The 16,703-nt window shown below is 42.1% G+C and overlaps 1 protein-coding gene across 1 annotated transcript in view; it reads left to right on the top strand.

Moving 5' to 3' along the window:
• Positions 1 to 2,440: 2,440 nt before the first annotated feature.
• pdhx (pyruvate dehydrogenase complex component X) overlaps positions 2,441 to 16,703 on the top strand; it is a 67,955-nt gene continuing 53,692 nt past the window's right edge. The window contains exons 1-2 of the mRNA XM_039001385.1: positions 2,441 to 2,594; positions 10,780 to 10,863. Of these exons, the coding sequence (XP_038857313.1) occupies positions 2,459 to 2,594; positions 10,780 to 10,863 (220 nt within the window). The 5' untranslated portion in view covers positions 2,441 to 2,458. The remainder of the gene's footprint in view (positions 2,595 to 10,779; positions 10,864 to 16,703) is intronic.

Here is a 16,703-nt window from a genome sequence, read left to right as displayed (position 1 = left end):
TATACAGTACCAGTCAAAGTTTGGACACACCTACTCATTCAAGGGTTATTCTTTATTTTTACAATTTTCTACATTGTAATATAATAGCGAAGTCATCAAAACTATGAAATAACACATATGGAATCATGTAGCAACCAAAAAAGTGTTAAACAAATCTAAATATATTTTATATTTGAGATTCTTCAAAGTAGCTACCCTTTGCCTTGATGACAGCTTTGCACAATCTTGGCATTCCTTCAACCAGCTTCATGAGATAGTCACCTGGAATGCATTTCAATTAACAGGTGTGCCTTGTTAAAAGTTCATTTGTGGAATTTCTTTCCTTCTGAATGCGTTAATGCTACAAGGTATGAGTGTTATACATCATATAGCCCTATTAGGTAAAAAACCAAGTCCATATTATGGCAAGAATAGTTCAAAAAAGCAAAGAGAAACGACAGTAAGTCAATTCGGAAATGCTCAAAACTTTGAAAGTTTTTTCAAGTGCAGTTGCAAAAACCATCAAGAGCTATGAAACTGGCTCTCATGAGGACCACCACAGGAAAGAAAGACCCAGAGTTACCTCTGCTCAAATGATAAGTTCATTAGAGTTACCAGCCTCAGAAATTGCAGCCCAAATAAATACTACACAGAGTTAAAGTAACAGACACATCTCAACATCAACTGTTCAGAGGAGACCGAGTGAATCAGGATTTCATGATCCAACTGCTGCAAAGAAACAACTACTAAAGGACAAAAATAATAATAAGAGACTTGCTTGGGCCAAGAAACACAAGCAATGGACATTAGACCGGTGGAAATCTGTCCTTTGGTCTAATGCACAGGTGTCAAACTCATTCCACGGGGGGCCGAGTGTCTGCGGGTTTTCGTTCCTGCCTTGTACTTGATTGATGAATTAACATCACTAATTAGTTAGTAACTCCCCACACCTGGTTGTCTAGGGCTTTATTGAAAGGAAAAACCAAAAACCTGCAGACACTAGGCCCTCCGTGGAATGAGTTTGACACCCCTGGTCTAATGAGTCCAAATTTGAGATTTTTGGTTCCAACCGCTATGTCTTTGAGATGCAGAGTAGGTGAATGGAGGGTCTCTGCATGTGTGGTTCCCACCATGAAGCATGGAGGAGGAGGTGTGATGGTGCTTTGCTGGTGACACTGTCAGTGATTTATTTAGAATTCGAGGCACACTTAACCAGTATGACTACCACAGCATTCTGCAGCGATACGCCATCCCATCTGGTTTGCACTTAGTGGGACTATTATTTGTTTTTCAACAGGACAATGACCTAACACACCTGCATGTGGGTAAGGGCTATTTGACCAAGAAGGACAGATAACCTGGCCACCACAATCACCCGACGTCAACCCAATTGAGGTAAGGGATGAGCTGGACCACAGAGTGAAGGAAAAGCAGTCAACAAGTGCTCAGCATTTGTGGGAACTCCTTCAAGACAGTTGGAAAAGCATTCCAGGTGAAGCTGGTTGAGAGAATGCCAAGCGTGTGCAAAGCTGTCATCAAGGCAAAGGGTGGCGACTTTGAAGAATCTGAAATATAAAATATATATCTTGATTTGTTTAACACTTTTTTGGTTACTACATGATTCCATATATGTTATTTCATAGTTTTGATGTCTGTACAATTATTCTACAATGTAGAAAATAGTAAAAATATGAAAAACCCTTGAATGAGTAGGTGTGTCCAAACTTTTGACTGGTACTGTATATATATGAATATATATATATTTCCAAAATGTATATTTATGGCGGATTGGAAATGATGCAAAGATTTACATTGCAAATTAAAGCTGATCTTTTTAAATCTATACAAAGGAGATGTGTTTTGCGCTGCATGAGACAAATGGTGGTCACGCCCCGACCTTTCCTAGTATCCTGACCACCATATTGTGACCAACAGATACATATCTGTATTCCCAGTCATGTGAAATCTGTAGATTAGGGCCAAATTATATTATTTCAAATGACAGATTTTCTTATATAAACTGCAACTCAGAAAAATCTTTTAAATTGTTGCATGTTGCATTTATATTTTTGTTGAGTATATAATACATAGTTAATAAATATCAAACAAGTTTAAAAAAAGAAAAATATATATATTTCAATTGTGCTGTGCTAGCCCTTTTTCTGTAAAAAAAATACTGGACATGACATTTTCATCAGGTTGCAGTTGAACTACAAGTTCATTACAGAGGAAGACTACAAAGAAGGACCTCAAATATCCAAGAAGGACGTCTTTGGCATTTTGTTTTTATAGGAGAGTTGCAGTCAAATAGTAATCTTGATGAATGTATATCTGTCTAGTCACCTGGCTCATTTTAAATCGTATATAAACTATTCCACGTAATGGCTTTGTGTTGTACCACTTTACGGTTGATTTTTTTTTACTCTTATCACCTGGCAGGCATAAACCTGGGCAGCTTTTATCGACTGAGGACGAAAACATGGCGGCCTCCTTGCGTTTGGGTCGTCAAGGAATTCTATTTGGCCTGAGATTTGCAAAGCTTAAAAAAAAATCCTGGACTTCATATTCGTTTCAGGACAATGTCAGGCAGTTCTTTCAATCGCCATATTTATTTGGTAAGCGTTGATACTTCATTTATTGTACTAACGTTTGTTGCGGATGACAGCCGCTAGCAAACTTGCAAGCTAACCGCTTATTTATTTTTACATCACCCACTTCTAAAAAAAAATACGTTTCATCCAGATGTCACTGCATCTATGGGTCTTATTGAAGTAATATGGGTCTTATGTTTCTTTGGCTTTGCTGAACATTATCAGACGCTCGCTATCCGTTAGCTCTTCTCGTAGATGTTACAGCCGAGCTGTCAAGGTTGCGCAGATTAGGTAGCTAGCCAGTTAGCTAACGCTAGTCATAACAAATCTTGGTTTTTATTTTGCTAGCTAGCCAGTTGGGTCATTCCTACGATTTGCCATAGTTTTGGACCTCATACATTTAGAAATGTTTTTATTAAATATTGTTTTGTATTTTGTCAGAAAAGGACGTTTGACTTTCAGGAAAACATTTGTTAACCTCAGGCACTTTTTTTTTTTTTCTTCAACCTGTTAGTTGCAGGTTGGAAACGTGGAGCCTAAATTAGTCATAGCTCTGTGAGTGAGCAAAATTGAGCAGGCATAATGGTGAAGACTTGAACAGGATTTTATCTTCTCGATCAAACATATTTAACATTTAGAAATGTGCTTAATTTTCTCTAGAATTTTGCCTAATAGGGTGGACATTTATGGGTGGGACATAGACTAACAAGGTAAAATAGATTCAACTGAGTGTTTGTTTATTTAGTTAGCTTTGTACCGTTGTTTTCTCACCGAAGACATTACACTTCCTGAATGTGTTGTCATTGTAGGAAGGGGTTGTTTTCTGAAACAATTACAACAAACTAACAGGGTGGGTGGAATGTGATTAATAAAATAAATAGTCATTAAAAATACATTATTGATGAGAGAGAATTTAACTAGGACCTGATTTGACCAACCTGAAAATCGTGTTGGTTTTTCTGTATGCTGCTCAGTGTCTCTCTGCATAGCCCACTCTGTGCTCCTGCTAAAGCTGACAAAACATTGTAGGTGTGTTGTAACTAAGTCAGTAATACACTGCTGTAAGGTTGATCACGTTTACTCTATTTTAACCAATTCACTCATCCTACCTGGACCTTGTGCTAGGTCAGTTGAGTCATGGACATGGGGCCAGCTTTTACAAATGTGGGGTGATTAGATTTAAAATCATTTGTGTTAAATTCTGCTCCCCACTTCAGATTGTGGCCCTGCTTACTTTTGGGTGTAACTTTTTAAAACAGACGAAACAAAATATCTAGGCCTATGATATTGATATCAAATGATATGCTGCATTTAAAACATGTTAATAAGATCACATTTTATTTGTCACATACACATGTTTAGTAGATGTTAATGCGGCTCTAGCGAAATGCTTGTGCTTCTAGCACCAACAGTGCAGTAATATCTAACAATTCACAACAATATACACAACCTAAAAGTAAAATAATGGAAACAAATATAAATATTAGGATGAGCAATGTCAGAGTGACACAGACTAAAATACAGTAGAAAATAAAATGCAGGTGAATAGAATACAGTATATACATATGAGATGAGTAAAGCAAAAATATGTAAACATTATTAGTGACTAGTGTTCCATTATTAAAGTGGCCAGTGATTTCAAGTCTCTGTATATGGGTCAGAAGCCTTTAAGGTGCAGGGTTACGTAACCAGGTGGAAGCCGCCTGGTGATGGCAATTTAACAGTCTGATGGCCTTGAGATAAAAGCTGTTTTTCAGTCTCTGTCTTTATGAGCCCATGACAATTGAGGGAAATAGGCATATTGCTTTTCAGTTTACTTAAAGTGCACAGAAAACATGATATTTTGGGGGGCAGTATTCTAAGATTACACTTAAGATAACATTTTCTGAAAACTGGCCCCTGGTGATGCTGCCTCTTGCTGGATCATTGCCATCACTGCTCATAAAAATGCCCCCTGGCCCAATGATTTGGCAATTCACAAAGGTATCCAGCAGAGGGCAGTATTGTACCATTCATATGTATGTGTGTATGTGTATATATATATATATATATATTTGTACAGTACCAGTCAGGTTTGGACACACCTACTCATTCCATGGTTTTTATTTTTTATTATTTTCTACATTGTAGAATAAGAGTGATGACATCAACTATGACATAACACATTTGGAATCATGTAGTGGGGCTCCCGAGTGGTGCAGTGGTCTATGGAACTGCATCTCAGTGCTAGAGGTGTCGCTACAGACCCTGGTTCGATTCCAGGCTGTATCACAACCAGCCGTGATTGGGAGTCCCATAGGGTGGCGCACAATTGGCCCAGCATCGTCCTGGTTAGGTTTTGGCTGGGGTAGGCTGTCATTGTAAATGAGAATTTGTTCTTAATTAAAATAGTAACCAAAAAAGTGTTAAACATCCAAATGTATTTTATATTTGAGATTCTTCAAAGTAGCCAACCTTTGCCTTGATGACAGCTTTGCACACTCTTGATATTCTCTCAACCAGTTCACCTGGAATGCTTTCCCAACCGTCTTCAAGGAGTTCCCACATACGCTGAGCACTTGTTGGCCGAATTTCCTTCACTCTGTGGTCCAACTCATCCCAAACCATTTCAATGGGGTTGAGGTCAGGTGATTGTGGAGGCCAGGTCATCTGATGGAGTACTCCATCACTCTCCTTCTTGGTCAAATAGCCCTTACACAGCCTGGATGTGTGTTAGGTCATTGTCCTGTTGAAAAACAAATTATAGTCCCACTAAGCGCAAACAAGGGATGTGTATCGCTGCAGAATGCTGTAGTAGCCATGCTGGTTAAGTGTGCCTTGAATTGTAAATAAATCAGTGTCACCAGCAAAGCAATGCTTTACAGTAGGGCTGGTGCCAGGTTTCCTCCAGACGTGACGCTTGGCATTCAGGCCAATGAGTTCAATCTTGTTTTCATCAGACCAGAGAATCTTGTTTCTCATCGTCTGAGAGTCTTTAGGTGCCTTTTTGCAAATTCCAAGCCGGCTCTCATGTGCCTTTTACTTCTGTCTGACCACTCTACTGTAAAGGCCTGATTGGTGGAGTGCTGCAGAGATGGTTGTCCTTCTGGAAGTTATCCCAACTTTACAGAGCTCTGTAAGACTAGCCATCAGGTTCTTGGTCACCTCCCTGACCAAGGCCCTTCTCTCCTGATTACGAAAACATTTCGGAAGTATTGAAGATTCCCAAGATCACAGTGGCCTCCATCATTCTTAAATGGAAGAAGTTTGGAACCACCAAGATTCTTCCTAGATCTTGCCAAACTGCGCCGTCGGGGGAGAAGGTCCCTGGTCAGGGAGGGGACCAAGAACCCGATGAGCTCTGTAAGAGTGACCCAGAGTTCCTCTGTAGAGATTGGGTAACATTCCAGAAGGACAACCATCTCATAAAAGGCACATGACATTGCGCTTGGAGTTTGCCAAAAGGCACGTAAAGGACTCTGACCATGAGAAACAAGGGACTGGGAGACTTGTCAGGATCGAGGGGAAAAATGAACAGAGATCCTTGATGAAAACCTGCTCCAGAGCTATCATGACTTCAGACTGTGGCAAAGGTTCACCTACCAACAAGTCAATGACCCTAAGCACAGCCAAGACAATGCAGGAATGGCTTCGGGACAAGTCTGAATGTCCTTGAGTGGCCCAGCTAAAGCCCTGGAGAGACCTGAAAATAGCTGTGCAGCGATGCTCCCCATCCAACCTGACTGAGTTTGAGAGGATCTGCAGAGAAGAATGGGAGAAACTCCCTAAATAACAGGTTTGCCAAGCTTGTAGCATCATACTCAAGAATTCTCGAGGCTGTAATCGCTGCCAAAGGTGCTTCAACAAAGTACTGAGTAAAGGGTCTGAATACTTATGTAAATGTAGTATTTCATTTTTTTTATACATTTGCTAAAATGTCTAAACCTGTTTTTGCTTTGTCAATTTGTGGTATTGTGTATAGATTGAGGGGGGAAAACTATACATTTTAGAATAAGGCTGTAACTACAAAATGTAGAAAAATTCAAGGGGTCTGAATACTTTCCGAATGCACTTATATATGTGTTTGTATATACTGTATGAGGAAATCAAGTCACTGTCAAGTTTTTTTCATTTACTCAATCTTATCTCTATTCACCTCCTTTACAAAGCGCATTGATGAGAAGATCCATGTGATTCTGTGATTCAATGCGTTTTGAGAACGAGAAAGTGAGGAATGGAATGAATAAAGAGCCACTGTTCCTGCCTTTCTGGATGATTTGACCTGCTAATATTGAATCAGTGTAGACCTATTTGCAGACCTTAATTGGAACTGCCTAATCAGCTGGTTTTTTTCCGGGGTCAATTTGAAGATACCATCATCTTTGCTCTCATCTAATGAGTAGTTCAGTGATGTTTTTCTATGTTTGGGGCCTATTTCATGTGATTTTTTATGAAAATGAGACTTACATAGCCTACACCTAGCCCACTGAATGGGAAACATGTTGCGGAGGCCTACTGGCTGCTAGGCTCTGCATGCCTCAGTTTTCTCAATGAATTAAGAGAGCAGATTGTTAGCAGTCCTCAGGTCAGTGGTGAGTCAGATGCATGACCCAAAGCATTCTGGAATGTAATGGTGAGCATGATGGGGCCTTGGGCTTCAGTCGTGCATGCTGCCCTGAAAATCCTTGATGTGAGAAAGTATTGCATGTAGTTCATTTCCTCTCCTCCTCAGGTCTTTGACAGTTTAAATCGGGGTCAGAATACGGAGAGGATGACCAAAAATGGTCTCGAGAAAGATGCCCCCGAAATGAGGATGATGTGACTTGTGGGTCTTGATGGGCCCTTCTGGACATGCGTCCTCTGTCACCTCTGATCCAATACCCCCGCTAAAATTACCCTGACAAAGAAGAAAATCCCCCCCAAATAAGAAACAAACAGGCTATGCCAGGGGACTCCATCCCTGTTCTTTGAGCGCTTACCCTCCTGTAGGTTTTTCGCTCCAACCCAAGTTGTTCTTCTATGATGTAATGGAGCTCTGCAAACAAATGTTAAAGGTGGATGCCGCCACCTACTGTGCTGGATGGAGTGTGGTCAATCGCGGTTTACAACATTAGCTCCACATTTCTAAATCCTCCTACCTAATTCAGAACTTCTGAGAAGAAAAAAAGAACCCTTCTAACTTCTAATATACCCTCCCCCATCCCTCAAACTCCTTCCCAACCCCTGTCTAACCTCAACGACCCTACACTTCAATATTTCCCTCTCTTCAACATGCTCTTCAACATGTATAACACATTCTCCACCAGTTCATTCACCATACCCTCCAGACACAAACGATTCACATGCTTGCCAACCAGATGTAGTGACAAGTAGCGCAATTGCGCAAACACCACCCTGCCTTCCTAATCTGATCTTTGAATCTTGGTCCACTGACCTTTTTCTTTGGAGGGCATATAAATGTAATCGCTGCCAAAGGGCTCAGTCCCATCTCCTCTGCCACACATCTATCAGAATGGCTCTTATCTTACATTTGGCCTCACCTGTACCCAGTAGAACAATAATATTTAATTATATCTTGTTTTAAAGCTCTTTTGGCTCTGGTCTACAATTTCATTCCCTTCCACACCTGAATAGGCTGGGATTATCTCACTACTATTCAGTCTCTCAATTCTCCATAGGAATATTTATGCCTCCCATAGTAGGTGGGATGACGCTGGGCCAATTGTGCGCTGCCCTATGGGACTCCCAATCAAGGCCGGATGTGATACAGCCTGGAACTAACATGGTTCCGCTTATCAACCAGCTAATTATTAGAATCAGGTGTGCTAGATTAGTGTTGGAGTGAACCTACAGGACGGTAGCTCTCCAGGAACAAGGTTGGAGAGCCCTGGCCTAAGCCTAGCCAAAATGAAAAAAGAAGCCAGACAAATTGGCTTATAATTAAGGTTAATTTGAACTAGTGATCTTTCTGCTGTGTGCCGTTAATGGATTGTAAAGACCTTCTTTGGATCTGACTATGACAATAGGTTTTTTGTAAGGCTGGGATAAAGATCGAGCCTGTGATGAGAAATTATTTCAGTTGACGACGACAGGCGGGGCAGGGCAATGTTTTACAGACAGGAATTGGTCTGCAAGCTCCTGTCATGGCGGTCACGGCCCTTACATTCTCTAGCTCTCTGCCTCTCTCTCTTGTCTGTGTGTCTCAACAAACGCACACACTCAATTGCACATTGGCTTCCCCTGCCTGTTTGGATTAAGAGAGCTAGGGTTATGAATGGGAGGTTTCAGCGGGTGTGCTTTCAGGGCATTGTTGTGCAGATATGTGCTCATCCAGGCCTGAGTTCTTCACACATGACATGCAGAGCAGAAGGAGACCTTCGTACATGAACGGCAAAACAACACATGAACAACAACACGAGCACCAGTACATGAGGTTCCCTCTGTTCACCCACAGCCATGGCTCATCACCAAGTATCTTTCGGGCCTTGCAAGCCATTTCTAATCCACTAGTTCTATCTAAAGGTCTGTATTCTAGCATTTGTCATTCTCAGGCAGCATAACATTGTAATACTCAGTATTACAAGGAGGTGACTTAGTTGGGCACTAGCATGGCCAGCCCAATGCCTACATGGCCCTGAGCCAGCTGAACTGTTGTCTTCTGAGTGGCTCCAGCTGCTGTGAACGGCTAGGTCCCAGGCTGTGGTGGCCCAGTGGGTGACAGGGCTACCAGCCCGAGGCAAATATGTCAGCCGCCATCGCAGCCTACTGTTGATCTGCCTGCACTGCTCTCTCTTCTGTCGCCAGTGTGCTGTCTGCTTCCTGTGGCCTGGTGGCTTTGATCTCTCCCTGTCAGTGGATGAGTGCTGAGGCACGAGCCCCACAGCTCTCAGCCCCTCTCCTATTGCCTCTTACTGTACCACTTCTTTCTTCTTCGTAAGCGCCTATGCATTTCTAGGCTCTGAACTTTCTGCTCCTCTTCCATCTCAAAAGACTGACTGAATATAGCCTAGCTTGCCTTTTTAATGGACTTATTTGATGTCACACAGACCCAATCAGAATAGGATATACACTACATGACCAACATTATGTGGACACCTGCTCTTAGAACATCTCATTCCAAAATAATGGGCATTAATATGGCGTTGCAGTCGGTGTTCGATGGGGTTGAGGTCAGGGCTCCGTGCAGGCCAGTCAAGTTCTTCCACACCGATCTTGACAAACCATCTCCGCATGGACCTTGCTTTGTTCACAGGGCATTGTCATGCTGAAACAGGAAAGGGCCTTCCCCAAACTGTTGCCACACAGTTGGAAGCACAGAATCGTCTAGAATGTCATTGGTTGCTGTAGCGTTAAGATTTCCCTTCAGTGGAACTAAGGGGCCAAGTCGGAACCATGAAAAACAGCCCCAGACCTTTATTCCTCCTCCACCAAACTTTACAGTTGGCACGATGCATTGGGGCAGGTAGTGTTCATCTGGCATCCGCCAAATCCAGATTTGTCTGTCGGACTGCCAGATGGTGAAGCGTGATTCATCACTCCAGAGAACGTGTTTCCACTGCTCCAGAGTTCGATAGCGGCAAGCTTTACACCACTCCAACCGACGCTTGGCATTGCGCATGGTGAGATTAGGCTTGTGTGTGGCTGCTCGGTCATGGAGACAGTTCTTGTGCTGACGTTGTTTCCAGAGGCAGTTTGGAACTCGGTATTGTGTGTGTTGCGACCAAGGACAGACGATTTTATTATTCGGGTCCCGTTCTGTGAGTTTGTGTGGCCTGCCACTTCGCAGCTGAGCCGTTGTTGCACCTAGACGTTTCCACTTCACAATAACAGCACTTACAGTTGACTGGGGCAGCTCTAGCAGGGCAGAAATTTGACGTACTGACTAATTGAAAAGGTGGAAACCTATGACGGTGCCTCGTTGAAGGTCACTAAGCTCTTCAGTTAGGCCATTCTACTGCAAATGTTTGTCTTGGGTGATTGCATGGCTGTTTGCTCAATTTTTATATATCTGTCAGCAACAGGTGTGGCTGAAATAGCCAAATCCACTAATTTGAAGGGGTGTCCACATACGTTTTTGTATTTACAGTGTAGCATAGGCCTATTAATGCATTTATGTTCAATAGACTTCTAGTTATGTAGACTAGGGTGAACATTTCCCTGCTGTTTATAGATGAGCATGTATTGCTACTTGTGATCTGACTGGTGTTGATGTGTTCTCTCTTTCCTCTAGGTGCTGCACCAGTCAAAGTGGAGATGCCTGCTCTCTCTCCCACCATGGAGGAGGGAAACATCGTCAAATGGTTGAAGAAAGAAGGTAAGAGAGCCGTGCCTCCATTTGCCAATGTTCACAACATACTCAGCTTTTCTGTTGCATGCAGACTACAATGCTACATAATATAATCGAGCCTACGAAACAAATCCAATATGGTTGATTTTAATTTTACATCTCCATCCATATACCTTCATAAAGACACACTCATCACCCTAAACACATTCTACATTTTGAGATGTTAATAATGACTGGATATTCCATGGTGCAGTTTAGTGTTTGTCAGATTAGCCAGCTCTCCTAATTTATTAAGGAGGAGAAAAGCAGTGCCATGTTTCTCCCTTTCTCCATCCCGGAGTGATAGGGGGCCATTGTTAATTTTTGACCGTGTGACATCACATCCTTCTACACAGCAGTCAGAGCCCAGGCATGCTGAGATAGTAAGGCACCTGAGGACTGCTGCCAGTTAATTGGCCCAGAGAAAGTTGGCGTTGTCTATGTCACCGGGTTGCAACGCTGTTCCCCCCTCGCCACCATAGACACATAGCCTTGGGTGTTTGGCCTGGTTTGCTATCTACCTCTGAGTGCAGTGTAAAAAGCCACTGCCTGTCACCACAGGAGTATCCCAAAGCTCGATCCTAGGCCCCACCCTCTTAGGACTCACTCCCCCCTATCTGAGATCTACTGCAGCCCTCAACCTCCACATACAACACCTGTTCTGCCAATCACATTCTGTTAAAGGTTCCCAAAGCACACACATCCCTGGGCCGTTCCTCTTTTCAGTTCGCTGCAGCTAGCGACTGGAACGAGCTGCAACAAACACTCAAACTGGACAGTTTTATCTCAATCTCTTCATTCAAAGACTCAATCATGGACACTTACTGACAGTTGTTGCTGCTTCACGTGGTGTATTCTTGTTTCTACCTTCTTGCCCTTTGTGCTGTTTGTGCCCATGTGTTTTGCTGCTGCCATGTTGTGTTGCTACCGCCATGTTGTGTTGCTACCATGCCGTGTTGTCATCTTAGGTCTCTCTTTATGTAGTGTTGTGGTTAGTGATGCACCGATATAACATTTTTGGCCGATACCGATATCCAATATCTTCCTTCCCCCCAAAAAACCAATACCGATAACCGATATTTCACATTTTAGTGGCCTTTTAAGCATTCTAGTACAGTTAAATAGTTAACACACACACATGGACGCAGCTGTCTAAGGTAGAGGTTGACCGATTAATCGGCATGGCCTATTAATTAGGGCCGATTTTTCAAGTTTTCATAACAATTGGTAATTGGCATTTTTGGACACCGATTTTGGCCGATTACATTGCATTCCACGAGGAAACTGCGTGGCAGGCTGACCACCTGTTACGCAAGTGCAGCAAGGAGCCATGGTATGTTGCTAGCTAGCATTAAATATATCTTATAAAAAACAATCTTCACATAATCACGAATTAACTACACATGGTTGACGATATTACTAGGTTAGCTAGCTTGACCTGCATATTTAGTTAAAAGTAAAAAAATTCATGTTAGGCAATATTAACTAGGGAAATTGTGTCACATCTCTTGCGTTCATTGCACGCAGAGTCAGGGTATTTGCAACAGTTTGGGCCGCCTGGCTCATCCCAAACTAATTTTCCCGAATTTTACATAATTATGACATAACATTGAAGGTTGTGCAATGTAACAGCAATATTTAGACTTAGGGTTGCCACCCGTTCTAAAAAATACGTAACGGTTCCGTATTTCACTGAAAGAATAAACTTTTTTTTTTTTTTCCGAAATGATAGTTTCCGGATTTGACCATATTAATGACCAAAGGCTCGTATTTCTGTTTATTATATTATAAGTCTATGATTTGATATTTGATAGAGCAGTCTGACTGAGCAGTGGTAGGCAGCAGCGGGCTCGTAAGCATTCATTCAAACTTTAACTTGTTTGCCAGCAGCTCTTAGCAATGTTTGAAGCACAGCGCTGTTTATAGTCAAAGCTATATGAAATACAAATTGTATAGAGAGAAATAGTCGACGTGTCATAATTCCTATAATAACTACAACCTAAAACTTCTTAACCTTTCTGGGAAGGGAGTTCCGCTAGCCTACAGCCAGTGAAATTGCAGGGCGCCAAATTCAAACAACAGAAATCTCATAATTAAAATTCCTCAAACATACAGGTATTATACACCATTTTAAAGATAAACTTTTTGTTAATCCAACCACAGTGTCCAATTTCAAAAAGGCTTTACGGCGAAAGCACACCGTGCGTTTACGTTAGGACAGCGCCTAGCCACAAACCATACAGACCTTTTCCAGCCAAGGAGAGGTGTCACAAAAGTCAGAAATGGCATTAAAATGAATCACTAACCTTTGATCTTCATCTGGTGGCCCTCCCAGGACTCCATGTTACACAAGAAATGTTTGTTTTGTTCGATAAAGTTCATCTTTATGTCCAAAAACCTCCTTTTTGTTCACACGTTTAGTTAAGTAATCCATATGCACAAAGCGCGGGCACAACATCCAGACGAAAAGTCAAAAAAGTTCCATTAAAGTTCATAGAAACATGTCAAACGATATCTATAATCAAACCTTAGGATCTTTTTATCATACATTTTCAATATTATTTCAACCGGACAACAGCAAGATAACCAACGACGAGCTCACGGTCACGCGCGATAAACAACTCATGGCTTTCAACTGAGCCACTTACTCTGAGTGGTATTATTCTCTCCCCTTTCACAATAGAAGCCTGAAACAACTTCTAAAGACTGTTGACATCTACTGGAAGCCTTAGGAAGTGCAATCTGCCCCCACAGACACTGGATATTGGATAGGCATTCACTTAAACAACAAACCTCAGAATTCCCACTTCCTGGTTGGATTTTTCTCAGGTTTCCACCTGCCATATGAGTTCTGTTATACTCACAGACATTATTTTAACAGTTTTGGATACTTTAGAGTGTTGTCTATCCAAATCTACAAATTATATGCATATCGTAGCTTCTGGGCCTGAGGTACAGGCAGTTTACTCTGGGCACGCTTTTCATCCAAACCTCCCAATGCTGCCCCCTATCCCAAACAGGTTTAACTGGGAATATTGAAGAACTGGGAATATTGAACCACCAGGTTACACACACACACAGACACACACACACTACACTACACTACACTGACCAAAAAGTAATTTTGTTGTCATTTACGTATGTCCCCATTACCAGTAAAACATAATCAAAACCCATTTCTTTCACTTACTTGCTGTGCTGTTTCATTGTTCAGTTGTTCAGTCTCAACCAGGATTTCATCATGGATGTCAAGCAGTGAAGTTTCAGCTCTGTCTGCCGGTGCCTTTCTTCCTCGGTGTGCACTGTCACTGTGTCCGTTTCCGTCTTGTCCAGCTGTGTAGGTAAAATGCACTTAAACCCTGTTTCTTGTCTGCATCGAAGTAGTGGTCCTTGTACCTAGCATCAAGCATGGTGGCGACACAGTAGAAGCTCAGAGAGAATGCCACCGAATCGCTTCTTCACAACCTCTAGTGGAATTTTTTGTTGGGCAGGTGTTTCAATGCAATGACATATCACGTCTGCTGCAGACACAGTTGAGATTATTTCTCAGTTGTCGAATGGAGCTAGGAGTGTTCATGTTCTCAAATGCCATTGAAATGGAAGCAGCTTTATGAGAAACAGCACATTCTTGAGCATGCAATACGGCTTTCCTCAGTACGAAATCCTCATCGACCCGCTGCTGTCACGCTCATAATGCTCATGGGGCTGACATCGCTGGTCCAAATGTCAGTCGTGAAGCTAATAGCAGTGACGCCCATAGCAAGTATCTGTGAGTTTCAACAATACTGTGTAACTCCGGTAGGGAAACATCGGAAAAATAGCACCTACTTGGTAGTGTGTACCGGTGCTCAACCAGTCGCGAAAGCCAACATCACCCACGACAGAGAAGGGTTGATTTTCAATGGCAATGAATTCCTTTATCTTGGTGTTAATGGATTCCGCCGTTACGTTGTCTTGCTGAAATGCTCTTACTCTTACAAATGACTGCTCGACTTGTTGTTTGCTCGATCCACACAGCAGACATTGTGGGCTAGGTTAGGAATGCTGTGTTGCACGTGTAGCACTATATTTTTCGTTGCATGTCATCTACCTACGTTATATAGGTATGCACGTCAGCTTTGACATCGTTAATTCAATGGGAACTCTCTGCTGGTGATTTGATAAATATGCAATCCTACAGAAGTGCTATGATTGGTTAAAGACCTATAATGTCAATTTCTACTCTGGAAATGTGATGTTTGAATAGTATATTCTTCCAAACAATATGTGGGTGATTCCACACGAAGGTCATCCTGAGCATCCCAAATTAAATTAATAATTTCCAATGGAAACCATGTTTCTTATTATTCTGAAGGTCTATATTTTGGAGGAAACTGTATGAATTCTGATCGTAGGTGACCAAGTCTCTCTAAGGCATTTCAGCCAATCATATTTCATGGCTTTTAGAAAAGGCTCATAGAGCTTGTTTTTCCACTCACAGCTGTCTGCCAGTGTTAGTAATGAAGATGAGATGTTAAAAGGAAGCAATACAGACTACATTTAAAGTGTTTTGAGTTTTCTTTGTGTGTTCTTCAGTCTTGTACAGCTGGGGGTGCGCATTGTACCACGCATAAAGATTTTTTGAAAGAAAAGTTTTTGTACACATGCACCTTACATGGGAACCATGCAATAGGCAAAGCGTCAATACAGGACTAAGATTGAATCCTACTACACCGCCTCGGATGCTCGTCGGATGTGGCAGGGCTTGCAAACTATCACGGATTACAAAGGGAAACCCAACCACAAGCTTCAAAATGACATGATCCTACTAGACGAGCTAAATGCCTTCTACGCTCGCTTCAAGGGACGCAACAATGAACCATGCATGAGAGCACCAGCTAATGGACAAAGCAAAAACACGTTTTTAGATTGTTGTCCAATCAATTTAATTTACCACAGGTGGATTCCAATCAAGTTGTAGAAACATCTAAAGGATGATCAATGGAAACAGGATGTACCTGAGCTTAATTTTGAGTCTCATAGCAAATGTCAAGGTATTTCTGCTTTTAATTTTTTGTAAATTTGCAAAAATTCAAAATCTGTTTTTTGCTTTGTCATTATGGGGTATTTTGTGTAGATTGAAGATGAACATGTATTTAATACATTTTAGAATAAGGCTGTAATGTAACCCTGTGGATGGAGTAAGTCAAGTGGTCTGGATACTTTCTGAATGCACTGTACTTGTTTCGAGCAGACCACCACAGTCCCTTTGCACAAGAACCAAAGGTAACATCTTGAAATGACTCGCTCTAAGGCATATATCACTATGTGCCTGCTTAGTCCCCTCCTGTACTCCCTCTTTCACCCACAACTGCGTGGCCGCACACGACTCCAATACCATCATTAAGTTTGCTGACGAAAAAACAAAAGTAGGCGGCCTGATCACAGATTACGATGAGACAGCCTATAGGGAGGAGCTTCACAGACCTGGCAGTGGTGCCAGGACAACAACCTTTCCCTCAGTTAAACAAAGTAGCGGAAACGGAAAGCCGAGCACGCCCACATTCACATCAACGGGGAAGAACTTCAACTTCCTCGACGTCAAAATCTATTGTGGTCCAAACACACCAACCCAGTCACAGTCGTGAAGAGGGCACGATAGTGTCTCTTCCCCCTCAGGAAGCACAGAATCGTCTACAATGTCATTGCATGCCCAGACCATTTTTCCTCTTACACCAAACTTTACAGTTATCACTATGCATTGGGGAAGGTAGCGTTCTCCTGGCATCACTCTCTTTCGAAACCATCGGTTTCTTGGTCACCTCCCTGACCATGGCCCTTCTTCCCCG

The sequence above is a fragment of the Salvelinus namaycush genome, chromosome 9 (genome assembly GCF_016432855.1).
Source record: "Salvelinus namaycush isolate Seneca chromosome 9, SaNama_1.0, whole genome shotgun sequence".
In the NCBI taxonomy this organism is placed as follows: Eukaryota; Metazoa; Chordata; class Actinopteri; order Salmoniformes; family Salmonidae; genus Salvelinus; species Salvelinus namaycush.
This window is presented reverse-complemented; position numbering and strand designations above follow the sequence as displayed.